Source organism: Heteronotia binoei, chromosome 11 (assembly GCF_032191835.1).
Source record: "Heteronotia binoei isolate CCM8104 ecotype False Entrance Well chromosome 11, APGP_CSIRO_Hbin_v1, whole genome shotgun sequence".
In the NCBI taxonomy this organism is placed as follows: Eukaryota; Metazoa; Chordata; class Lepidosauria; order Squamata; family Gekkonidae; genus Heteronotia; species Heteronotia binoei.
In genome coordinates, this window is record NC_083233.1 from 50,007,525 (window position 1) to 50,033,459 (window position 25,935).

At 43.3% G+C, this 25,935-nt stretch overlaps 2 protein-coding genes across 2 annotated transcripts in view; one reads left to right on the top strand and one right to left on the bottom strand.

Annotated features, from left to right (window-relative positions):
• RSPH14 (radial spoke head 14 homolog) overlaps positions 1-25,935 on the top strand; it is an 88,707-nt gene that overhangs the window by 25,592 nt on the left and 37,180 nt on the right. The window lies entirely within an intron of this gene.
• Positions 1-25,935, bottom strand: part of GNAZ (G protein subunit alpha z) — a 57,820-nt gene that overhangs the window by 14,101 nt on the left and 17,784 nt on the right. Inside the window, exon 2 of the mRNA XM_060250109.1 lies at positions 19,408-20,716. Coding sequence (XP_060106092.1) covers positions 19,408-20,130 — 723 coding nt within the window. The 5' untranslated portion in view covers positions 20,131-20,716. The remainder of the gene's footprint in view (positions 1-19,407; positions 20,717-25,935) is intronic.

The following is a 25,935-nucleotide window of genomic DNA, read 5'->3' on the forward strand; positions in this document are numbered from 1 at the left end:
AAGCAACTAGTCACTTACCTGACATTCTAGCATCCACTTCGGCTTCTGACTTCGGCTTCTGGACCCCCTGACTTCGGCTTCTGAACCTCTGACCTACGATACCTGGACTGTGATTCGGTTTTGGCGCCTTGGACCCTCCTTGCTACCCAACTACAGACCTTGGACTGCCCCTGGACTTTGCCTGGCCTGGCCCCAGCCCGTGACAATACCTTAAGACCAACCATCCTTCCAAGAAGTAACATTACTAGTACCTTGGGACCCTTTCCAATAGTCTAAGTTGTTGGTCTGGTGGTATATTGACTGTAGCTACCACTATCAATACAAGTACATCAGATATTTCACTGATCTCTGCTGATTCTGAATCCATCTGGCCTACTGATGTTCTGTACCCCTGACCAATGTTCCCTCTAAGCTGTGGGGTGTTGTGAGCAAAAATTCTACTTTGTGAGCTACTGGAATTAAAGTTGTGAGCTACTGGCATTAAAGTTGTGAGCAACTCCATAAATTAGTTTGTTCTAGTGCCATTTTTCCTGAGTGGAGACAAAAATGTGTGAGCTGGAGGCTAAAAAATTGTGAGCTTAGAGGGAACATTGCCCCTGACTAGTTGTCACCCATCCAAATAGCTGGCAAGAAAGAATATGAGGTTGTTCAGATCCTGGACTTACAGTATTGCAGGGTCCAGCTACAGTACCTGATAGACTGGAAAGGGTAGGGGCCAGAGGAAAGGTCTTGTAAGAAAGCTTCTAACATCCATGTGCCTGACTTCCTCCAGCGCTTCCACCACAAGTACCCAGAAATGCAGAGCCCAATGGCCAAGATGGAGGATGTACCTATAATGACACAGGTGGTGACATGATCCCCTCCAATCAGCTCAGCAACTCAGTCCTCAGAGAAAGAGCCAGAGGAGCCAAGGCCACCAGCCAAGGAGGACCAGGGAGAGTCTACCATGGCTGAGGCACCTGCTGACAATGTTTTAGCAGTATCAGAGGCCATCCTGCCTTAGCCTGCAAGGGAAGCCTTGCCACTGGCCCTAGAAATACCCACCAGGCCTCTGCTGGCCAAGTGCAAAGTAATAATAATAATAATAATAATAATAAACTTTTATTTGTATCCCACCCTCCCCGCCGAAGCAGGCTCAGGGCGGCTAATGCACATTGGGGCCAAAAATCCCAGCTACAAATGCAAGTTGATGGGGTGTGAACTGGCAGTGACTGACCAAGAGAGAGATCTTAGGGTCATGGTAGATAACTCACTGAAAATGTCAAGACAGTGTGCGACTGCAATAAAAAAGATCAACACCATGCTGGGAATTATTAGGAAGGGAATTGAAAACAAATCAGCCAGTATCATAATGCCCCTGTATAAATCAATGGTGCGGTCTCATTTGGAATACTGAGTACAATTTTGGTCACCACACCTCAAAAAGGATATTATAGCACTAGAAAAAGTCCAGAAAAGGGCAACTAGAATGATTAAAGGGCTGGAACACTTTCCGTATGACGAAAGGTTAAAACGCTTGGGGCTCTTTAGTTTGGAGAAATGTCGACTGCGGGGTGACATGATAGAAATTTACAAGATTATGCATGGGATAGAGAAAGTAGAGAAAGAAGTAATTTTCTCCCTTTCTCACAATACAAGAACTCATGGGCATTCAATGAAATTGCTGAGCAGTTGGGTTAGAATGGATAAAAGGAAGTACTTCTTCACCCAAAGGGTGATTAACATGTGGAATTCACTGCCACAGGAGGTGGTGGTAGCTACAAGCATAGACAGCTTCAAGAGGGGATTGGATAAAAATATGGAGCAGAGGTCCATCAGTGGCTATTAGCCACAGTACATTATTGGAACTGTCTCGGGCAGTGATGTGCTGTATTCTTGGTGTTTGGGGGGGGAGCAAAGTGGAAGGGCTTCTAGACCCACTTATGCTGGGAAGGACGTGGACATGGACCTAGGCCTATAGCCTCTTACTCTGCAGGAATAGCAACAGGTATGGTCCAAAGGAGGCCAGCTGCTTTACTGACTGCATGCTATCCCATCCCAGAGCCAGGCAGTTAGGAGAACAATAATTATTTGTAGGATCCTGGCCAAACAAACTGCAGCCACAGGAGCATAACACTTGCCAGCAGGGCAGCTGAGCATGATTACTTTCCAGCCTGTTTAGGCTGAGGCTTTGGAAAGCTGTCTTGCTGGATCAACTGCTCCCCTAGGTGGAAGCCTGTGTGTCAGCTCCACGTACCTGCTCCTGGATGCCACCACCTGTTGAAGCTCCCAAACTCTACTATCCTAGATCTGACAGCACTGCTTCAGAGGAGACCTGGCTGCTCTTGTCTGCAGAATATAGGACACATCCAATAGTTATTTGGGGTTTCCAGGGGCCTAAAACAGCATGAACAGCTTTTGATTCATTTCCTTCATCAATACTGATAAGATTCTGAGTGTTGTGAAGGCTACCTCCTGTAGCTTGGAACCCTGCTAGAATTATACATACACACATCTCTGGTAGAGGGTTCCCCTCCCCCATCAACTTACATGTACATAGACACTGTCAATTCACAACTGACTTAAGGCAGCCCCCATAATGGGCTTTCTAGAGAAGCAGAGCTAGTCTGCCCACCTCTCTGCAGGGTCTTCCTGGTGGCTTCCCATCCATGTAATGATGCTGTTTAGCTTCCTAGAGCTGATAATATTGGGCTATCCCATGCCTCCTTCCCTCCCTTATCAACCTAAGTAAGCAATAATTAGACTTCTGCAATAATCAGCAATAATTAGATCCATGATTAACTAAAGAAGAGGCAACAAATTATGTCCATCTCAAATTTGCCGTTTTTGGGCAAAATACTTGAGTAGGTGGAGGCAGAATAAGTCCAGAAGTTCTTGGATGACACAGCTGCCCATGACTCATTTCAGGCTGGTTTCAGGGCTGGGTCTGGGACCAAGATAGCACTAGTTCTTCTGATGGATAATCTTCAGTTGACACTGAATAAGGGAAATCCTCCATTTTGCTCTGTTAGATTTCTCTGAAGACTAATAGCTTCAGTTTATTTATTTTATTTATTTTATTCGATTTATATCCCGCCCTACCCCACTGAGGCGGGTTCAGTGCTTTTTTTGGGGCAAGACTCAGAAAGTAGTCATTGATGGTGCTGAATCAACAGCTTGGGATTTGTCCTACAGAGTCCCACAGTGCATTGACCTTTCTACTGTGCTGTTTAATGCTTTTGTGAAAACTTTGAATGGGATTAGCATTAGCTTTGTGGGTTAGGTGTCATCTATAAATCTATACTTCATTAATGAAGCTGTACTGGAAACTGGTTGGTTGCCTGAGGCTTGGATGCTGTGGTCAAGCAGATAAGGGAGAATAAACTGAATCCACACAAGACAGAAGTGATGCTGGTTGGTGAGGCTGATATTTTAGTGAGGAATTTCCCTGCTTACTTTGGGTGGGGTGAGTCTAGCACTGACCCTGTAGCAAGTTTAGGAGTTTCTGCACTGCTTTCAGAGAAGCAGGTGGCTATTTTGGGGGGGGGGCAGGGTACATTCTTTCAGTTATGTCTTCTAGGCTCAGCTGACGTGACCTCATTGAACCACATTTCTGTAACCTTGAGGTTGAACAGCTGTGATGCACTGTATTGTGGGGGCTGCTTAAATACAAATTGGAAACATCAGTTAATGTCAAATGCAGTGACTGGAGGCACCAGATGTGATCATATATCACCAGTATTAAAAGAGCTTATCACCAGTCTTAAAAGAGCTCACTGGGCTGTGTGTTCATTTCTGGGTTAAATTAGAACCCACATATCAAAAGGACTGCCTCTCCTGGTATGAACTCATGTGCCAGCTTCATTCTTCTCACTGCTGTATGCTCACAGTATGTACCATGTTATAGGATGATGCACTTAGTTTCTATTTCAGGCCTTTTAAACCATTGCTACTGTCTCGTGGAATGTGCTGTCAAAGGAAGACAGGGGAATGTGCTGTCAAAGAAAGACAGGGGAGCACCTACCCTCTCAATTTAAAAGAAACTGTTGTAAGGCTACATTATTTCAAAGGGCTTTGTATAGATTATGATAGGTTTGGGGAAATGGTGGCTTTCTCAGTTGTTAGTTGATGATTATCATTTGTAACAGACCTGTCCCCCCCCCCCAACTCTTCCTGTTTTATGTCCTTATACTCAGGCACATATTGTGAGCCTTCCTGGGTCTCTGTTTTCAGAAAGCAAAGTGGGATGTAAATATTTTAATCACTTTAAAATGACTGGTATTGTGATACAGTCCCAAATTCCATCATCCTTGGGCTTCTGTTGCAGTAGGGATACTCTCCTGCCTTCTCTGAAGTGGAAAAAGCATTCAGCTCAGATAGACATTGCAGCATTTTTTGTACGCTGTGATAAATCTGCAAGCCTTTAATATCCTACTAGATGCCCTTTTGTTTTTGTTCACTGGTACTATGAAGAACTTGCCTCCTCCTCAGACACCCTAAGGGCTGTGCAAGTCATTATTGAAGATGGTTATCTGGATGTTACAAATCAATACGAAGCCATGTGCAGATGAGCCAGAGTAAGCAAATGGAAAAGGAGGAGGAGTGAAAGATAGTCCCCTTGAGAGAAGAGGCTATGAGCATGTAGGAGGGGGAGTGACAAGGAAATCTACAGGAGGCGGTCCTGGGATTTCAGACTTCCTGTGAGCTTCTGTCTCAAGTGCTTTTGACACGATCACCTCTTTGTGTGTCTTTTAGTTTTGTTTTCCAGTTGTAACCAGACCTGGGCCAATAGGAAAGTGAGGACAGTATAACCAATATGCACTATATGTAATTATAAAATGGTTACTTTACATCAGCCTATCCAGAATAAGGCCTAAAAAGTGAGCGCAAGGACATACTTTCTCACTGAACCACTGTAAATGAATGCAATCACTCCAAGTTCCTCTTCAGGTTTCCATGGAAATAGCAAATAAGGATGGTGATATTATAGGTGTTAATATATTCAGAAACACAGAGAAAGATTATTTATGTGGCAGATGCTCTAGCACTGAAGCAGGCACAGAGTCAGGAATGCAAGCTTCTTGGCTCTACACAAATGCTCATATGTTCATGAGCCTGTTTCTCAGTTGGAATAAGCATTTCATAAATGAGGAAAAAGTGATACCCCTTTTTTCTGAAGTTATAAGTACTGTAGTGATCAGAGCACAGAACTCTGGCATTTGCTTTGGTGGATTTAGATCCACAGCAAAGACAAATATATTAGCTGAACACAGATTTGCAACTTAGGTACACTTATTTCATTTACAAAACAGTAATAAAGAGTCCCGTACGGAACTGGCAGGGCTCCAAGGCCAGGCCAGGGCCAACTCAGCAAGGAATACACAGTGGTAGGAATCATTCATTAACTTGCAGCTCACAGCAGAGGCAAAGACCAGAGCTCAGTGCTGGAGCAGTTGCTTTCTTGTAGGCATTTATATGCCCTTGTCCCTGTGCTTGAAGCAGTGAACAACAGAATAAATAAGAAATGAAACACACTGTACAATAAATTTAAAACAGTGGCTCACATGATTTAACAAGATTTAAGACAACAGCAGTCACTGGAAAACAAAACAAACCCAAAGCTTGGCAATGCATGAACCTGGGGAGGGCAGGTCACATGGGAGTGACTAGTCATTCAACAAGCAATTAAAAGTAGGTCTCTGCTGCTCCTCAGTGCTGCTGTAATCACATTCTTGTCCTTCCTTATAAAAGCCATTGCAACAGCTTCTCAACTCCTTTTCTTGTGTATGAAGAAGAACACAGACAAACACACCCCTTAGTTATGGATGGGAAAAACACAAACTATTGACTGTTTACCCAGAATCAAAACTACTGTTTGCCTATTCCAGAGGTGGGCATTACAGAAATGACTGATGGGCAAGTTACAGTTTGGAGAAGGTTAGCTTTGGGCAAATAGCAGAGGGAAGGTTTTCCCACCCCAAGCACTGCCGACCTGCTCTGAAATGCTGTGATTTTTGTACAAGCTGCCATTTTGTGACTGGTAGCTCCCAAGCCACATGGGGGGGGATGGGAATAAGTAGTTCCCAGAAATAGAAAGCAGGACTCTGCAGAGGTAGCATTAAAAATCTGCCAAATAAAGTCTACTAACTGCAAGAAGTAAATTAAGAGAGAGGCAGTTGCAAAGATATATGGGTTCCAGCTCACATTTTTAAAAACGGTGTGCACCAGTACCTTAAAGAGGAGTTGAAGCCAATAGGCAGCCAAGCAGCTCTTGCTTCCCCATATTCATCAGCAGATCATGAATGGCAGGGCTTTTTTGTAGAAAAGGCCCATCAGGAACTCATTTGCATATTAGGCCACACATCCCTGATGTCATCAGAAGTAGGTTACTTTCCACATATTGACACAGAGCAGTACAGTGCCATCACCTGCATTCCATGGATGTATGCTCTCACACAACCCGATGAGAGACCTTGTTTTGCGCTCCCCCAAACACGGCCAGAGAGAGAAAGAGCCACATGTGGCGGAGGGGGCAGCAGCAGGCCCAGCTTTTCCTGGAAGAGGATGCTTGTGGGTGGCTTCGCATCTCTCGCTCACTTCACAAGCTTGTTGGAGACTGGAGGTGGCAGAGAGGGCAGAGCATGTGGTCTGGGAGCACATGGCTGCCTAGTGCTTTCCCTCTGCCAGAGGCCTTTTTTTGAACTGGAGCCCTAGCTAAGCCTGCTGGAACGGCGTTCCTGCGCAAAAAAAGCCCTGATGAATGGCAGCATTCTGCGCCAGCTGCAGCTTCCAGAACTGCAAATGTACATTATAGCAATCAGTCCTGGTAGTTGCAAAAGAAGGGATCTGCCTCAAGAAGGGGATCTCCTCAAGGAGGGCCAACAAATGCAGCCCTTTAAGAAGAAGAAGAATAGATTTATACCCTGCCCTTCTCTCTGAATCAAGGGTCTCAGAGCGGTTTACAATCTCCTTTATCTTCTTCCCCCTGTGAAGTGGGTGGGGCTGAGAGAGCTCTCACAGAAGCGGCCCTTTCAAGGACAACTTCTACAAGAGCTATGGCTGACCCAAGGCCATTCCAGCAGCTGCAAGTGGAGGAGTGGGGAATCAAACCTGGTTCTCCCAGATAAGAGTCCACACACTTAACCACTACACCAGACTGGCTCTTAAAAGGCAGCCCTGGTCACCACAGCCATCTGCTACTCCAGGAGACATAGCATCCCAGAGTCTTAAAACTGTTTGGACTATAATACTGTCATCCCAGCTATCATAAAAGGTTGTATGCATAGCTTTTTCAGCTATACAGTTCTGGAAAGACCACTGACCTTGCAGAACAGGGCTAGATGAACCACTGGCCTCACTTAATCTAAGCCTGATCTTTACATAATTTTAATCAGGGTTCTGAACAATATGTCCCATGTAATATTGATCATATAATTTTATGCCAGATTTTATAGACAAATATCATCTCTGTGTTAAAACAGTAAGTACAGTATACATGTTAAAAACTGAAAAGAATTCTGTGGCCAGTCTGTTTTGGAGAGTATGCATGTGTTTGGAGGGTGGGGGAGCATCTCTGTTGCTCACTGCAGGACTGAGATGGAGTAGATTGGCACAAGAGCGGTGGCTGAGGAATCCAGCATGAATTGTGGCTACACAGTTTAGAAATGTATATTTTTCAGTTGCCTACAGCTTCTCTCCTTTCTCTGCTGGTATACATAAGGTATAATTACACACAGAGTAGTAATAATTCCAAACCCAGCTGCAGTTTAAAGCAGCAAGGACTGCTTATACTAGGTAAGAGTCTGAGGGTGAGAATGTAGCTGTACTATTTTTCTCATGCTGAATGTTTAAAATGCACTGGAAATGGATTGGGTAATTATTTCTACTGTATACTATAATTCATGCCCCCCCATTTCATTCCCTTCTACATAATCCTCTAAGCATTATAAAGAGATAATATTTCTCCATTAAGCTTTCCCTAAATTTGTTTTTCTTGTCCATTCACAACCAAACTTAAAAGACCCAGCAGCAGATGATATGATACTGTGGTTTGTTTCCTTATATTTCCTGGCATGGCAAGAGAGATGTTCCTGCCGCCTCCATTTTCATTTGTGGAAGCTGCACTCTTGTTTGTCTAATGCACCTGCATGATTTGTAGAGGTGATACATGCCTCCTTTTCCAGATACAACTGACAAGGTCCTGACTGTGTAGTCAGGTCAGATTAATGCTTCATGGGAGGGGTTAGCATTATTATGTGGGCAGCCTAATCCTACAGGAACATTTTAGCCGCAGCACCATGAACAGGTTTGCATTGCTGCAGCTTTAATAACAGCTTATACTTGTCTTGGAGGACAGAAATGGAGGTTACAGTAGGAGCATGACCTAAAATGGTCTCCCTGTGCCAGGTTCTTCTGTCTCCACTGTACCCTATTTTAATACTTGATTTCACCACATTTCCCAGCCCTCTTTCCACATCATCGGCAAAGTGAAGAAATGAACTTGGATGTGAGTCACTGGGGAGGAAAAAGTACTGGGCTTCCATTTCTTGTGGCAACCCATGTCTTTCATAACAGCTATTTTCACTCTGAGACATGCCTAGAAATACCTGCACTAGAAAGCCGGTGCTAGAGAATATCATGTATGATTGCCACTGCCAGCTGTGCCCCAAACCAGTCAACACTGATATGCTTTGTTGACACTCCACAGTCCAGTTCTGTGAACTCCATCATCAGTGTAACACTCTATCAGGATTTTGCCACAACTATGCTACTTTTTTTGATACCCGATCTACTGCACACTTAATTAACTTTATGTTGCTTACTATTTTTGTAAACGATATAACATGGCATAGGCATTATGACTATGGGTGCGATCAGACAAGGATTAAATAACCCCATTGAAGCACTTCCATGGGGGGTGGAATTCTGGCCATCTGATTGCCCCCACACACCATGGAAACATATGAGCAGTGTGATCATTCCACTCCATTTCCGGTTTTCATCCCCCCCCCCAATCCCACTCCAATGTGCACTTCAGTGCCCCCACAGAACTGGCCAGGAGTGTGCGTGCGATTATTATTATTATTATTATTTTAATTTTCTATCCCGCCCTCTCTGCAAGCGGACTCAGGGTGGCTAACAGTCAGTTTAAAACAGTTTAAATACAATTTAAAGCAATAAAGCAACAATTAAATATATAAAATACATATCATGGTGCTGTTAACAACTTCAATAGGTGGGATCGTAACTTTCTTTTTGATAATGATCCTATGGTAGTCGTAATTCCTTATGAGTAATATCGCTCAGCAGTGTAGGGTGGCAGTCCTCTCCCATTTAAATGTTAAAGGCCTGCTGAAATAATTCAGTTTTACAGGCCCTGTGGAATTGGGAGAGATCCAGCAGGGCCCTTATGGCCTCCGGGAGGGCATTCCACATTGCTGGTGCTGCCACTGAGAAGGCCCTAGCCCATGTAGAGCATAATCTGGCTTCCCTTGGTCTGGGGATAGACAGCAGGTTTTGTGTCCCTGAATGCAGTGCGCTCTGCGGAACATATGGAGAAAGGCGGCCCCATAGATAGGCAGGTCCTTGACCACATAGGGCTTTAAAGGTCAGTACCAGCACCTTGAAGCGGACTCAGAACACAATAGGTAGCCAGTGCAGCTCTTTCAGCTTCTTGTCTGCTGCTGCACATGCACAGCAGGATTTTTTTTTGGAGGGGGGGGAGGAACCGACACAGCTGTGGGTTGGTGGTTGCAGTGGTTAACAATATGGATGACTGACGAGGGTCCTGCAGTGCTATGGTGCCGACTTAGTGGTGCCGAAAAGTGATCAATGCAAAGCAACGCAAGATCAAGTGGCTTTTTAAATGCCAAGATCATGCTGTAGCAACCTGCCCATCTGATTCCACCCTATGTTCAAGAAACTTAAACTGCTGTTGGTATAGCGTCATGTGTAGTTTTTGTCTGGAGGATACACTGGCAAGGAGAGCAACATCAAAGCTATAAGGCCATATCCCAGCTTCAGATATTTCCAGAGCATCTGAAACAGCAGTGTGAAGGAAGAGGGAGAACAAGGGTTCCATGCCAGTTCATATTTTACAATACCAAGCAACAAACATGTAAAACCCTAAAAAGACCCTGAAGGGCCATATATTCCCACAGCTGTCTGACAGACAATCTTCTCTCTTAAGGTCCTTCTCTGTGTAGCTTTTTAAGAGAGGTGAATTCCTTGTTTGTAGAATACCTTCTTCTCCACCAAGCTATCTATTTGGCACTTTCTGATTTCCAGGCACCAGGTCAAAACACTTTTATTTACTCAGGCACTTGATTGACTGTGTTTGGTTTTTCTCAGAAGGCACTGATTCTAGTTTCAATCAACTGATAGATCGCATATGGAATCCAGAGGAAGGAGCAGGAGGGAGTAAATATCCACAGTCAACCTATAATGTGGCATTTGGATAGAAAGACCATCCTGTAAAAACTGGATGTTTTAATTATTATTGTAGGCTTCTTCACTAAAATCAGAACCCTCTGAAGAGAAGGAAATTCAGGAATCATCATTCAGTGAAAAAAAAGTGTACTTCTATGCAGAGTTGTACCCATCTCAGTATATCTGCTTTTAATAACAAGGCATTAAAGCTCACTTCTATAAAAACAGTATATAAAATGGTAATTTTGTACCTTGCCAAAGGAAGAAGTAAGTACGACCCTTAAAAACTTAGCTGCAGTTAAAATTTAAATGGAACCTTCCCAACTGTAAGCAGTAGTTTTCAAGGTGGATTTTTTTTTTGGTTGGTGGAGGAGAGTTTAATCTGGGATCTAGATAGAAGAACTCATCCTTTCCATTGTAAGCCTCAAATGCCACACCCACTAGATATTACTACTCTAACACAAATTGTGTACTGACACTAACTGCATAATTGCATGTTATTTTTAAAGTACTCTTCTAAGTCTGTTGGCATCAATGGCTTCTCTTATGTCTCCACTCCAACCCCTTCCCCCTCCTTTCACTGGTGCAGAGTACCAACATGACAAAAAAAAATCTCTCCCCAGCTCAGGAAATCCCCCTTTACCCCTTTAATAAAAACAGCCCTTGAAGGGGAAGGGGGAGGAAAGCAGATCTTAGCTGTTAAGGGTTGCCAACCTCCAGGTGTTGGCTGGAGGTCTGATAACAGAATTGATCTCCAGATGACAGAGATCAGTTCACCTGGAGAAAGTGGCCACTTTAGAAGATGGACTCTATGGCACTATATTCTATTGAAGTCCCTCCTCACCTCAAACCCCTCCCTCCTCAGGCTTCACTCCCCAAATCTCCAGGAATTTCCAACATGGAGCTGGCAACCCTAATTCTGCCTTACCTGTATCTCCCTTCCCAGGCTGGCTGCAGGTGCTGAGCGTCCACATGAATGCTTGTCCACAGCCACCCTCCTGCTTCCCCTTTTGAGGTCATGCAAAGGGAATACTTTGCCTCAGCTCTGAAACAGAAGCTCCAAAAGGCAGACATGTATCAAAATGACCACCATGTCATGTGGAGGGGGGGCTGCAATTGGGGAGGAAAGGTGGAGCCAAAACTGATTGGAAGGCACAGAGGTTAGGACTTTAAAATCTAATTTATATAGAAATGGTGCATTAGTCAAGTAAAGAAGTTTTGCAGCTTAAAGTTTGATCACTGATTAATTACCAATTAATTAAGGACAAAATGGCAGACTATAATTCAAATGGCACAGGTATTTCAGCTCTTCCTTTCCTATGTCAGATGCAATGAACGGAACTAAATCTACAGGACAAACATGCATTCCTTCAAACATGCATTTTAAATTAGCAGCTCTTTTACATTGCAGTCCTTTCTTTCTAGCAATAGGACTGCCCCCATACCCTCCCATATGGGAAGATGCAGTGTCTACATAATAGAAGGGTCCTTGAAAACATTAGATACCATCATTTTCTCTAGTTCCACTCAGATAGATAGGTAGTGAATGGGAAGGAAAAACTGACCATTTGTTTTAAAACAGTTTTGTTGAGGTGCAACCTCTATTTTCTTTAGCCAACAAACAAACAATTTGACTTCTACCTTTGCTTTACCATTCCTATGTTCTTAATTTGGCTCCAGATTCCCATGTTCTCTCAGTTTAACATATGAACATATGAAACTGCCTTATACTGAATCAGACCTTTGGTCCATCAAGTCAGTATTGTCTACTCAGACTGGCAGTTCCTTCAACTGCACTAAACATTTTTTTGCAGTTCAGTTCCTATTATATAGCACCTCCACCATTCCTACCAGAGTCAAGGCCAACAAGCCTCCATTGAATACACTAAGGTTATAGTATCCCTTTCAATGAATACCCACTTCTAAGTAGCTCATACATGGCTTGATTTGAAACATACAGCACAAAGTTCACCAGCAGCAGCTGCCACTGGAACAAACATCTCACAAAGAGTTCCAACTGCCTGCTGAAGCTGAAAAATGCAAAGAAGGGCAGCAGAACACCTGCACCACAACTTTAATAGTTCTGTAGACACTGGCACATGAGAAAGTGCTGCTCTTACCTCTGCATGACAAGTCAAAATTCCTTATTCCTCTGCCTCCAATGCAAGTCCATGGTTCAGTCTAACCATATTTGGGGATCCATATATTTTTTCTTCTCCATTACCTCTAAACCACCTGCTTTCTTGAAACTAACAAACCCCAAACACTGGGATTAGGGATGGAACGCCGAACGGGCTCACTGTGGCTGGGAGAAAAGGGGCAGGGATCGTCCTGGAAGGGGCTTCATTTAACCCTTCCGTTTTGCTCCCCAGTACTTTGACAGAAGGGTTAAACAACTGAAGCAAACTGGCCCAAAGTCTAGTAAATGTTCAGGGAATGCCCCTTCCTTGAACATCGGTTTCTGAGCTCCAAAATGGCCCAAGTTCAGCCCAAATTTTGGCTTGTGAGCCAGTCTGTACCCATCCCTAACAGATTGCTTCTCCTAAAATAACAACAGCTATCTGACATATTGTGCACACAAACTTCCATGGACTTTTGTGAGCTCTCTTTATGTTTTATACAACAAAGACAGAGGAAACATCACCGCCCACCTTTGAAAGGCCTCAAACATGGAAGGTCCAGAGTCTGCATGATGACTCAGCTGTTCTTCCCTCAGACCTTCATTTTATATTCACATAAAAATAAAACAAAGGAAAATGAGGTCAGATGAAAACATGCACTTTTTTTCCAACTGAGATTGTTGACTGCTTTGAACAGCATAGAAATACTTATTATAATTGCATAGAACATGAAGTTTGTATGGTGATATTGTTTGATGCATGGCCGACAGTGGTTGCTGTCCTTTACATGATGCATGACAGTCCCTGGCAATGCAGTATCATGCCTGAGAATTATTTTTAATGAATCCGCCTTCATGTCACAAGCTTCCTAACTCTGTTGCAAGAAGTTAGGCACACAGGCTAATGAACGTAAGGCAGTGCAGGAGGAAATCTCACAGTGCACTTATATGTTCCATTACAAGGACATGTTGTTATGGAAACAAGAGAGGAAAGGAACCGGGGTTGTTTAAGTAGATGTCATTTCTGGCTTACTATGCTAAACTTGTGTGCTGATGTGGTGCAGTAGTTATTGTCCAACTAGATCCTGGATCAAATCTCCACTCAGTCCTAAAGCTAGCTGGGGGTGACCACGCACTTTCAGCCTAACCTAGCCACACTCTTCCAGCCTAACCTACCTCACAAGGTTGTTTTGTGGATAAATTAGGAGAGGAGAGAACCATGTACAACACCTTGAGATCTTTGAAGGAAGGTAGGATAAAATGGATAAATGGAAATTCCTTGAACACAAGAGTAGAATCAAACACAACTCTTCTGCCATGCGAAATGAGACCAAGTGCTTGCCAGCTGCACTTATGGGGGGCACTGAGAAGAGGGAGAAAAATCCAAGTCCAAAAGCAGAATATCTATGTTTTTCCCAGCATATTGGTATTAAGTGCCTCTGTCATTCCTTTCTTATACTTCTTTTTATAAGAGTTTCCTGAAATGTTTCTGCAGGAACAAACCACATAATTCCAAGATCCACTAGCTGCTGATACCATTATGGTGACAACACTACTGATGAGCCCAACCCTGCAAGAATGCAAGTGGGCACAGGGTACACTCACTCAGGCTCCTGAAGCCAATGGTGAAGTGTTGGAGGATGATGTCATGAGCCACAGTTGCTAGGATATGCTGACACATGGCTACACTGGCAACAAAGAAGGCAGTGTAGCCAGGACAAGCTCCAGATGTCCTGCAAGAAGATGAAATTCTTTAGGATATCCATCTGACCACAGTTAGGATAAAGAAGGAATAAGGTTAAGAAGATCACCCTAATTCTCACAGATGCAAAAAGGCAGACCAACGGGAGAGGAGAAGAACATAGTGGCTGGTTTCTATCTACTCCACTCTCTGAGGGTGCGGAGGGCTTGCAAACAGCCAACAAGAAAATATCTCATTTTATTTATACACACACACACTGTGGAGAATGTGACTTAGATCCATTTGGAAACAAATGGACTTAGCATAGTACCACTTGTACAAGAATTTGTACAGTACCTAACACTTCCTGTTACAAAGCCCAGAAACTGGTTGCATGAGAACTTGCATGAACAAAAATGTAATTTAGAATACAGTATGACTTAGCACAAGAAGACACCGCCATCTCTTCCTTGCATTTCCACTTGCACCAACAACTTTAGTAGAAGCAGCAATTTTGCATTGGATGGTCTTACTCTTTAAGGAAATCCCTGCCCCATTTTGCCTAATGATGCATTCCTAAGGACATTCAGAAATAATCAGAAATGTGTATTTGTTGGAACAAAGGAGCCATGAAGAAGACAGGGGAAACCAAACCACCAGGGGTATCTGGGGACCATATTTTACATGCAGCCCAACTGAGCACTTAAATCAGGAGTGCCCATTTATAAACTGACACAGGCTAGAAAGTGACCATGATTGGTTGAGCCTGATTTCCACATGCACCCGCATTCGTGATATCTCAGAATGGGTGACTGATGGATGTCTGCTTCAGCAGTGCTATGTCAGTGATTTGCCATCACCTGTTGCTACCAGATCACCCTGTGGCATGCAACAGCTCAATAATATTTTTCCAAAAACATATCATTGGCTGGTTTTCTGAATCCCAGCAATGTATCCAGGAGTCACATGAGATGTGGATACTCCTGGTAGACTATGCAGTATTATCAGTATGAGATGTTCCCAACATACTGGTGATAAATCAAGAAACAGCTCTAAGTCAAGCCCTGCTACTGGAAGAAGAAAAGTCAGATCCTGATGAGGACATATCTGTGCATGACCAGACCCTGACAGTTGAATTGGTGATCCAGCTCAGAAGGCCTAGTCCTAGGAGAAAGATGAGACCCTCTTGCCACTACAACAAGCAGTACCAGAGAACAACATGATCCCCCAAGACCTGTTCAAAACCACGGAAGTCCCACAGAAGGAAGTCTGGTGAAGAATTACAAAGGATTTACAAGACAGCAATGAAACTGCTCATTTATTAACCTCCCATCATGCTGAACAATAGGTTGAATCTATCACAGTGTTTCTGCACATGCAAGGACATGCACTTGCTGCCCATTCAGCATGACTTTCACGCCTCCCCCATCCTACAGCAACTTGAAATGCCCTCTAGATCTTGTTTCTGGGGTCTTCTGTCCCCCAGAAGTAGGATTTCAGAAGGCATTTGGGACTGCTGGGGGGTGGGCATAAAAGTCATGCTCCATGGGTGAACGTCTTTTGCATTGGATCCAATCCAGAGTTCTGAAACATGCCCATGATCAATCCTGGACAGGCTACTGATGCCCTGGTAAGACATTGAGATACCTTTTGTATCACTTATTTTGACTGTCGGTCTTACGGTCACAAAGAGCTCCTGGCCATGTCCACTGTGTGTCAGAACTCATCAAGGAGGGGCAGCTTTCCCACTCTACAATGCTTGTGTTAGAAGTCCTATTTTGAATGTACTGATATGGATTTTACAGGGCCCTTACACTGGAACTCCTAAAGATTTACATTTCCTACTAGTAACTGTGCATTATGCCACACAGCTCTCAAAGGTTATATATACCTTTGAACAATGCTCTCCATCACCTACTTGAATTAATGGGAACATCCAGAGAGATTTTCAAGGAACCCCTTTACAGCTGCTCTCTTGAAGCAGCTCTGTCAATACATAGGAATAAAACACTTGTTCATCTTCATTTATCACCCCTTGCTGAGAGGTTTAATCACACCTTAAGAAAAGCAATAAGGGAGTAAGTAACCTAATGGGCACCTGCTTTTTGCATTTAGGTAGCCCCTATAAATATATACAGAGTTTAAACTACCAACCTGCAGCTTTGGGTGCCAACCCTTCAGTCTTGTAGATGTGCTGAGGAAAAGTTAGTCTACCCCTATAGGCCAACGTGCCTATGTACAATTATGGGAAAATCTGACATGGATCCAGAATAAGGCTTCCCAACATTTGCATAACGCTCAGACACACCAAAATACAAGATACGACAGTGAGGTCATAAAATTTAGGTGACAGAAGAATGATAGAGGAACAGAGCTTGTTCACAAAGAGGGAATCCTCTAGTGTCCAAGTCCATTCAAGATAACCTAAGTGTTAGGACCCCCTGATCATCATATCCGCTATATGCCTCAGCTGGTACAGAAACTACATATAAACCACTTAAAAACATGACAAAGGAAAAAGGGCAATCTTGAAACTGAAATATTTTGTCTTAAGGGGCTGCAGCACTTTTGGTATTAGTGCTGCTACATATATAGCAACTTAAGGTCAACCCATTCATGGTGAATACTTCCAGTTAAAACAAATATTTGAAATGTTATAATGAAGCTAGATGTCTGTACAGTTGGATATTCTTTTTCCTCCCTTCAGATGCACCAAGATCCTCACTTTGATAAGATATTATCAAGAGAAAAATAATTTGAAACTAATGGTAGCAACAATGGTAACGGGGCTCTGAGGAACAAACACAATTTCCCTTCAGCCTTGAGAACTATTATTTACATTATGAGGAAAGAATTATGGTACTGATAGAAAGGTTCACATACACTAGGCTCTAAAGCTGAAGATTCAGAGGGAGCAGGGAGTAAACATGGGTTTGGGACATTTTTTGCCAAAACTTGTTTTTCCTAAGAGAAATCTATGAAAGCAAAGAGTCTTGTGGACCCCAAATGCCATGTGCAAAGCAAGGTTGCCAGTTAGAGACAACTAAGAGATGCTGAGATTTTGGGCAAGGGGGCATCATTAATTTTTCTTTGAAGGAAGTAAGCTGCTCAGAGGCCTTGAGGAGACAACTGCCAGATCTGTTCTTTTAAAAACATACCAGATTGTTACCTGGATTCAGCCTTAGAAATTATGAAACTTGTTATGTTCTCTGATCTGGAGAGGTCAATCAAGTTCACAACAGATTATTTGTTTGTGAAGGAAGAGTGGTATTCCAGTAATACATTCCTTCACTTTTATCTGATGAGAACCACACAATTTTAAAATTATTGACATTTATGGAAGGTGTAGTTAACAATTTCATTAGGTTTACAATAACAAAACTGAAATGAAACATGAGGGCCCTCACTGTCTAAGATTCAATTCAAACTTCCCAGTATTCTGAAGTTACCAAATTATTTCCATATAGCTTCATTTCAAATAGTTCTACATAAACATTGTACATCCTACTAAAATTTCTGATTATATGAATATGCTGCATCAAGTGTACATGGCTGCCTTTCACTAGCTCTTTGAATGGCCAATTTAGTGATCTGAAAAAAGTTCTGCATTGACGACCACAAACACAGGTAACATCATGATATCTAAAACTATTAAACTTGTGCCATACCTTTAAGGGTGCTTTTTAAATCTGCAGATAATCTGACAAAATTATACACTCTTTCCTCTTCCCAAACTACACTACCTGTAGACATAACACTTGTCTCTCACCATTAACATGTGTCTACTCTAACCCCAACTCCAACTGCTATAACTGTACATCTAAACGGAACAGTATAATGTTATATAACTGCAGCCTACAGAAAAGGATGCATTTACCCCATTACATAAAACTGCTTGGTTTCAAAACTTATAGGCTGTATTTTTATAGACATCAAACTGAATTATTTGTGCCATGAACATATTGCCAGGAACATTGAGCTCTTCTTCTTGTCCCAAAGGAATTCATGTATCTAGGAAAGGATCATCCATCCTTCCTGAAGCCACTTCTCTCATTTCTGCACTCTTCTCCTTACATTTCCCTTACCCCTTCCCCCTAAAAAAAGAGTCAGCAAGAAGGGACCAAGATGGTTTTCACCTGTAGTGCTGGTGCAGCGCCTGGCTGTGCAGCAGCTCGTAAGACAAGCTGTGAGATTCTCCACCAAAGTCCAATGTAATACAAAATTGTCTTCTGTAGAGCACATACATTATTGGCAATGGCCATGAACAGGGTTAAATGCAATTTTCTGTACGAAGCACATTTCATAACAAAATCATGTCACTGGTCACTGGATACCATGACTTCCATACAGGAAATGTTCTCCAAAGGAAGTATCGCAATTATGTATATTACCTTCTCAGTTAAATTCAATATTAAGCAAGGATACTGGAAAAACATAAACAGAACAGATAATGCAGGTCAAGTCAAGACAGGTGACTGCAATGATATATGCACACTTTTACACATTCAGCCATTGCTATAGTTACTGTATCTGTTAGCTCAAGGTAACTGAAGCCTGGTATTAATATTAAAAAGAAGATGCAAAGGCAGAATTTTTTATAAGAAGAGTAGCTGTGTAGTGAACACCATAAAAGCTTGTAACAATACTCCCCATAAAACCTACTTTATAGTCAAGCCATTATAAATAGGACAAAGTGTTAACTCAGCTTTTGAAACTTTGAAAGTAAATTTGTATGGATCACCTTTTAAGCTGTGCCTTTCCAAAATACTTTGTAGAAGTTTATTCTCCATATAGAAGGTCACAACTGCTATAGCATAAATATTAATATTTCACTTAAAAGTGATTTTCAAATCCACAATGTCTACAAATGGAACCACTGTGGTCCAAACTCTTGTAATCTCTACTGAGCTTTAGAAGAAGCAAAGAAGCTTCAGTCAGTGGCAATATGAGTTCTACTCTCTTCTGTTAACATTACAAAAAAAATACCCTCTGTACTTTGGTGAGAGATGCTAACCAGGATTTGTAATACCTATCTTTTGTCACCAAGGGGGGGGACCCCAAGGGCAGTTGGGAGCCAGGACCTTCCTTATTAAACACTCAAAAAAGATACAAGCAGCAAGCTTGCCCAGAATCTGTGGTTACTATCAACACACAAAAAGTAGAATTCTTGAAACTAGCAAAGAAAAAAAAATGGACTCACTGTTTGGTTATCTTCATACAGCTTCAAGTCATATCCACTCAGCTCCACGCAGAAAATTATTGCTGTAACCCCCTCAAAACAATGGATCCATTTTTTGCGCTCAGATCTCTGCCCACCCACATCCACCATTTTGAAAGTCAGCTCTTTGAAGGTAAACTTATTTTCCACAATCCCTGTAGTCATGTCCCGAGAGCGCAGAATATCTTCAACTGTAGGAATATAGTCCAATGCTGCAATCCTTTCGAGGTCATTCAAGTAATAGGCAGCATTGTCCTCTAAGTGGTACTCATTGGAGCGACAGAAACACTCTTGCACACCGGGGTCAGCCCAGAGTCTTTTCATGACACCAAGCAGCTCAGGTGTGATCTCACCTTTGCTTTCAGCTGGGCCTGTCAAAGCAAAAAGCTGCACTGCATCATAGGCTCTGTCAGGATTGTGAAACTCAATCTTAAGGGTGGCCAGAGCGCGGATAATGCGTGTGAGGGAGTCAATAGCATTATAGATAATCAAAGGCTTGTACTCCTTGCAAGCCTCTAAATTAAAGCCACCACTGTGAATAATTTTCATCTGCTTGACGATGGTGCTTTTCCCAGAATTACTAGTGCCAAGAAGTAAGAGCTTGATCTCACGTCGTTGTCGCTGACTCTCAGAGCGCAGGTGGCGGTCAATCCTTCGGGACCGCCGCGCTGCCTCTTTCTCCTCAGAGCTTTGCCTACATCCCATGGTACAGAACAGCCTAGCAAAAAGGGAGATTTTGAGGACTTTTTTTTCTTTCTGACCTCTGCCCCCTCTCTCCCTCTCTCTGCCTGCTAAAAGGAGCTGCAGTATCAATGCTTGTACCAGGTGTAGCCTCAAAGAGCAGAGACTTTAAAAAAATAACACTGTCCAACATATGATTTGCCCCAATGGACCCGTACTATTTCAGTCCCAGAAGGGCTGCAAAGCGATTTGCAACAACCACAAACAGACAATCACTTCAATAGATCTCATGGCACTCCCCCTTTCCAAGAGTAAATAGTTGCACATTCCTGCTAAGAATGAGACACTTCCCTTCCCCACAGCGTGGTCAAATCTGCCAAATACTTCTTGCTCTCCTGCATAATTCCATCGCTTCCTGCGGTGCAAATGTCAGGAGCTGCACTTGCTTCAGAAGTGCTTCAGTTTCACTTATATTTCCCAGTTTCTGCAGTGATGCGGTCAGGTGTGGCTGAAGCTCCAGCCAGATGTAGTGCTGCGTTTATTCGGCTTTCCCTTGACACTCAGCTGTTCAAGCTGGTCCAGTTTGGATCTCTGAATCTGCATTCACAACCTGTTAAGACAGCAGAAGGAGGAGGGAATAAGTGAATTCAGTTGAGAGATGTGTTTGGGTTTTATTTAAAGGTGAGCCACTCATTTTTTAAAATGTGAGCACACAAATAGTATGCTTCTGAACATCATATTACCTAACTAGGCAACGCAGATGGAAAGCAAGACATCTTGAAATCGTGAGGAAATGCAAAGGCTGAGAGGCCCTAGAAAATGTGTCCCTGGAACAATAGGAAATCAGATCCTCTTGTCTTTCCAGTCTGCTGTTCTTCTTGCCCACGTGGAAACAAACAGTGCTGTTGAGCTGATTATCAACCCTCCTCTGACAGCAAGAAGAGATGACAATTCCTTTCCTGCACAGTCCTGTTCTGACAGTCTTCCTAAAACTAGAGGACATGAGAGGGTGTTCTACAGTTTCCTTCCCTGCCCCTTCAGTTACATCCTGTACCTTGCACTGTAAACCATTTGTGTGACTGTTCTGCATGTGTACCCCTACCTAGTTTCACTTTAATTCCTCTCTTTTTTAAAATGGTGGAGAATGATTTTCAAACAGATCTCATTGAAAAGAGTCTGAAATTGCACAGATATTGATCTTTGCAGAATCTATGATCCTCACACCTAGAATAATAGAATCATAGAGTTGGAAGGGACCTCCAAGGTCATCTAGTCCAACCCCCTGCACAATGCAGGAACTTCACAAATTCCTCCCCCCCCCCATCCCCAGTGACCTCTGCTCCATGCCCAGAAGATGGCAAAAACCTCCAGGATTCCTGGCCAAACTGGCCTGAAGAAAAATTGCTAACTGACCCCAAAGTGACAATCAGCATTTCCCTGGGCATGTAAGAAAGAGCCACAAGAACTAAGCAGTGATGCAACCCTTCCTTCCCTTCTTCTCACGATCGGCTTAATTCACAGAATCAGCATTGCTGTCAGATGACCATCTAGTCTCTGCTTAAAAACCTTCAAGGAAGAAGAGCCTTCCCTGTTTTTCTTATACTGAGCAAGGCACTCTTGCTCAATCCCACCTTACTTGATTCAGTGACAAAGTATTCCAATAGATCCCTATTATTTCAGTTGGAGAGAAGGATTAAGGGACTGAGGGCCAGCCAGTGACCAAAACCCAAACCTTTTGGGCAGGCATCAGTGGGTATTACTGGAGAGGCAATGCTATAAAACTTTCCTAGCATCTTTTCCCTGGAAGGGATTTGGAACAGGATTTCCACCGCTGATCTGAAATGGCCATTTCCCCATTTATGCTGCACCCCCTGCACAGCCGTAAACTAATCAGCAAGAAAGCTCCATACTGAACAAGGTCAGCGCCCTCCAGTGTTTTCTTGCAGAGATGCTCTTTCACCTGCTGCTGTCACAGAAGCTCATTTCTCTAGTCCTTGAGACACTCCTCTTGTTCCTCAAGAGCTGCGGAGGTCCTAGCAGTGACAGTGCCCAGATAACTGGATTAGATCCGGCCAATGTCTTTAATCTATAGAAACTAATCCGTCAATGGCACTAGTTCATTGCTTAATCCTTTCAATCCCATATATAAATTGGTTGCAATCTGCTTTAGAGTTATCATGCTGTGCTATTGCCCACTGATGGAGCCTGGTAGCAGTTTATCTGCAGAGGGTAAACTAATATATTGTAAATTCCAGATTTGCAAGAATCAAAAAAAGTGCAACCAAGCATCCAAATTTATAATAACCCTTTCTATACCCAGTGGAAGTTTTATTTATCAATACCTTGCTGTCTGACTTTCCTCCAGTAATCACAGAACACCTCAACTCAGAGTTTTCCATCCAGATATTGGCCATGCCTGCAGCAGTCTCCCTTCCAGGATGACAATGCTGCAGGTCCTTCCAGACCATTTTGGGGGGCAGGCTGCCTTTAAGATGTGACACGTACATGGGATAATGCACTCTGAATGCACTGCAGCAATCATTTGCAACTGGCTTTTCCTGTTTCACACATTGCTATAGTGCATCAAGAGTGCACTATCCAAAGTGTGTGAAAGGGGCCTTGTGTGTCTCTATCTCCCCCCCCACCCCATGAGTGGAAAAGCAATTTGAGTGAAAAGCAACTGGTAGTGGGAAACTTGCCCGGAAGGTTTAAGCAGCCCCTCTTTTCTACTGTCTCTGTGATCAAACACATTTTCCTTTTGTTTAAATAAAAACGTCAACCTCCTCCTTCTTAGCAGTGGAGGGAAACCTACGCTTGAGAAAGGGGAAGTAAGGAAGATACAGGCAGCCTCCTAACTGCCAGCAACCAGGGAAGGGAGATGGGATGGCAGGAACAGGATCAGCCACAGCGCCCTATTCAGAACTGGAAGTCTTGCGAGCCCATCCCAGAATGATGTTAAGAGGGAATGCCTTCAGGATGTAAGTAAAAAATAAAATAATGTAACAGTCTATTTCTGCAACACACTTATGGATAAGCATGGGTCTATTTCTGCAACACACTTATGTGCTTCTATCTATAGGCTGTCTTTCTAGAAATTCTCCAAGTCACCCAGAGCCCCAAAAGTACAGTACTGGCAAACATTTCACTTAAAATATTTATATTCTGCTTTTCCTCATATTCTTACAGCTTATATATGTATTAAAATTAAATCACATAATAAATTAAAATTAATAAATTAAATAAATTAAAACCATATAAGTTTAAAAGGAGATTTTAAGGATATTTAATTCACATCTTACTTCTGAGAGGTAAGTTCCAGGGACTGGCATTTATGTAGTATTTGCTGATTTACTAATGTACAAGCAGAGCATATTTGGAGGCACAGAGGCACTCCTAAAAGGCAACAGTTCCACCTCCCCACATCAGATTCCCCAAGACAGAGATCCTGCACCCAACTCCCAACAGTGAATCTTTGCTTCTGTCTTCCAGAATCTGAACCACACTGTTTTTATCCCCGCCTCTTCCCAGTAGCTCTTCTAAGCCCTGAAGGGCCAGAGCTACCTCCTAATACTTAAGCCCACTGCTGAAATATCCACAACAGTTAAGGCATATTATAATACATCTAGCCATAAAGGATCAACCATTCCACAGAACCCAAGTCTGTAACAAAATATACCAGCTGTTATATAGACCAAAATCAATATGAGGGAACTGAACCTATAAGGAAATACTGTGTAATGATGCTGAACTGTGAACAGTTGGGCTTGAGGAAAGAGACAGACTGGCTAAAAACCTGAGCTGTCATATTGTTGTGACTTCACTTCCATGCCAGGTACCTCCAAATGGAGGCTTCAGTTGGAAGAAAGGAACACCTCAGCAGAGATCAGCACAGCAAACACCTGTGATCAAATAGCAAACATTTAGCCAGAGTCTGCAGCAACAGCTGCAGCCTGAACAGCAAGAGCTGCATTACGGCCTGCACTGAGTCTTATTCCCCACATTACTGCACAGAAGGCTGAACAGGTTTGTCAGCTGATGGCTGTAATTTGTAGCAGAAGCTTCAAAAACCTGGACTAGGATTAAGAGCATACACTCTAAATTGATGACTCAGCAAACCACATAAGCAAGTAGGTTGGCAATTCTCCTTTAAGCGACAGCTGATTAACGTCTGAGGACAAAGACTGAGGATCTGATCTCTAAAACCCCTTTAGAAGAGGTAATGATACCTCAGTAATACACAACAAGGATATTTCACAACTGGTGGAGAATGCAGGCATTCTCTGGATGTCAGTGACTTCTTGATGATTAGGGTTTGTAGAATCTTTCGGGCTCAAGTGCCATGTTCTACTGGAGAATGTTTTTCTTCCAGACGTTTCGTTCTCGGCTGCGGAGAACATCCTCAGTGGCATTGCAACCAGAGCAGGCGCTCTGACCTTCTTGGCTGCTGTGCATTGAGTGAGGCCAGGGCTGCTGGAGAGCTGCTATTTCTAGGCTGGAGGGGGTGTGGTGAAAGGGCAATAGGTTTGTGGATGTGCCCATTGTTTGGTGGGGCTTCCTGGAAGAGTAGTGATAAGGAAACTGGCTGTTGAATGTGACCATTGTTCTGTGTTAATTGCTGGGAGGTTTGGAAGGGGTGTGAAGAAAAGGAAGATGATTGTTGACTGTGCTGAATGTGCTGGTTGTTCTGTGAATTTCTGCAATTTATAGCCTGTAGGGTGTTTTGCAAAGCTGAATACCAAGATTGGTGGATGGAAATGCCTTCTTCCTTTCTGTTAAAGTCGTGCTGGTGTTTGTAAATCTCAATAGCTTCTCTGTTCAGGCGGGTATGATAATGTCCTTTCTACGGCTTCACATTATCATGGAGCAAGGGGGGCTTCATCCAATAGGCAGATCTAGGCAATTGCCTAGGGCACCAGAGGGCAAGGGCATCAGAAGACACTTATTGGGAAAGCAGCAGCTCCAAGTGGTACCCCACCACCACCCAGGTTGCCTGGCTCACTCCACCCACCTTCCCTGCCAGTTCCACTGTGCCAGACTCCACTCTCGCCCTCCAGTTTCACAGCAGGAAGGGCAGCCTGGGAAACGGCAGCTGGCCTGGCTTGCCTTCCCCTGCCGCATCTCTGCAAAGAAGGGAGGAAGGATAAGCAGGCAATCACCAGCTCCACCACATTCCCTCCCTCCAGCTTCACAGTGGCTTCAGGGTTCAGAGAGCACCTGTGTCATGGTGAGTCCATGCACATGCCATTGCGGGGGCAGGTGCCTCCCATGACTCTCCTAGGATGCCAAAAGTCCTTGGGCTATTTCTGAATAGGAACAGAGACTAAGCCAAAATGTTTTTGACAACAGAAGTCTCCCAGTTTGCAGAATGATTAAGCAAGGCCCAAGGTGACCTAATACACAGGAATGCACAATGTAACATTTTAAACTATGTGTTCTGCACTGGTGGTATTAACTCATAGGCCCAGTTTTTGCCTGAGAAAGCAAGTCTCATCAGATGATACCTGTCACCTTCAAGAGCATAGCTGACATGACAAGGCAGCCTTGGTGAGGATTCATCTGACAGGCTTAGCCCAGAAAGAAAGAAAGAGATGAAAGTCCTCAGATGGCAACCCCTTCCACCACCTTCCAGAGGCTCAAAGAACAGATTCATACAACTCACGGCCAACAATCTCTCCTTTAAATATAGGTCCCAACACAAAACTGGGTCATCTGAACACAACATAAAAAGGTAAAGGTAGTCCCCTGTGCGAGTACCAGTTGTCTACGACTCTGGGGTGACATTGCTTTCACAACATTTTCACGGCAGACTTTTTTACGGGGTGGTTTGCC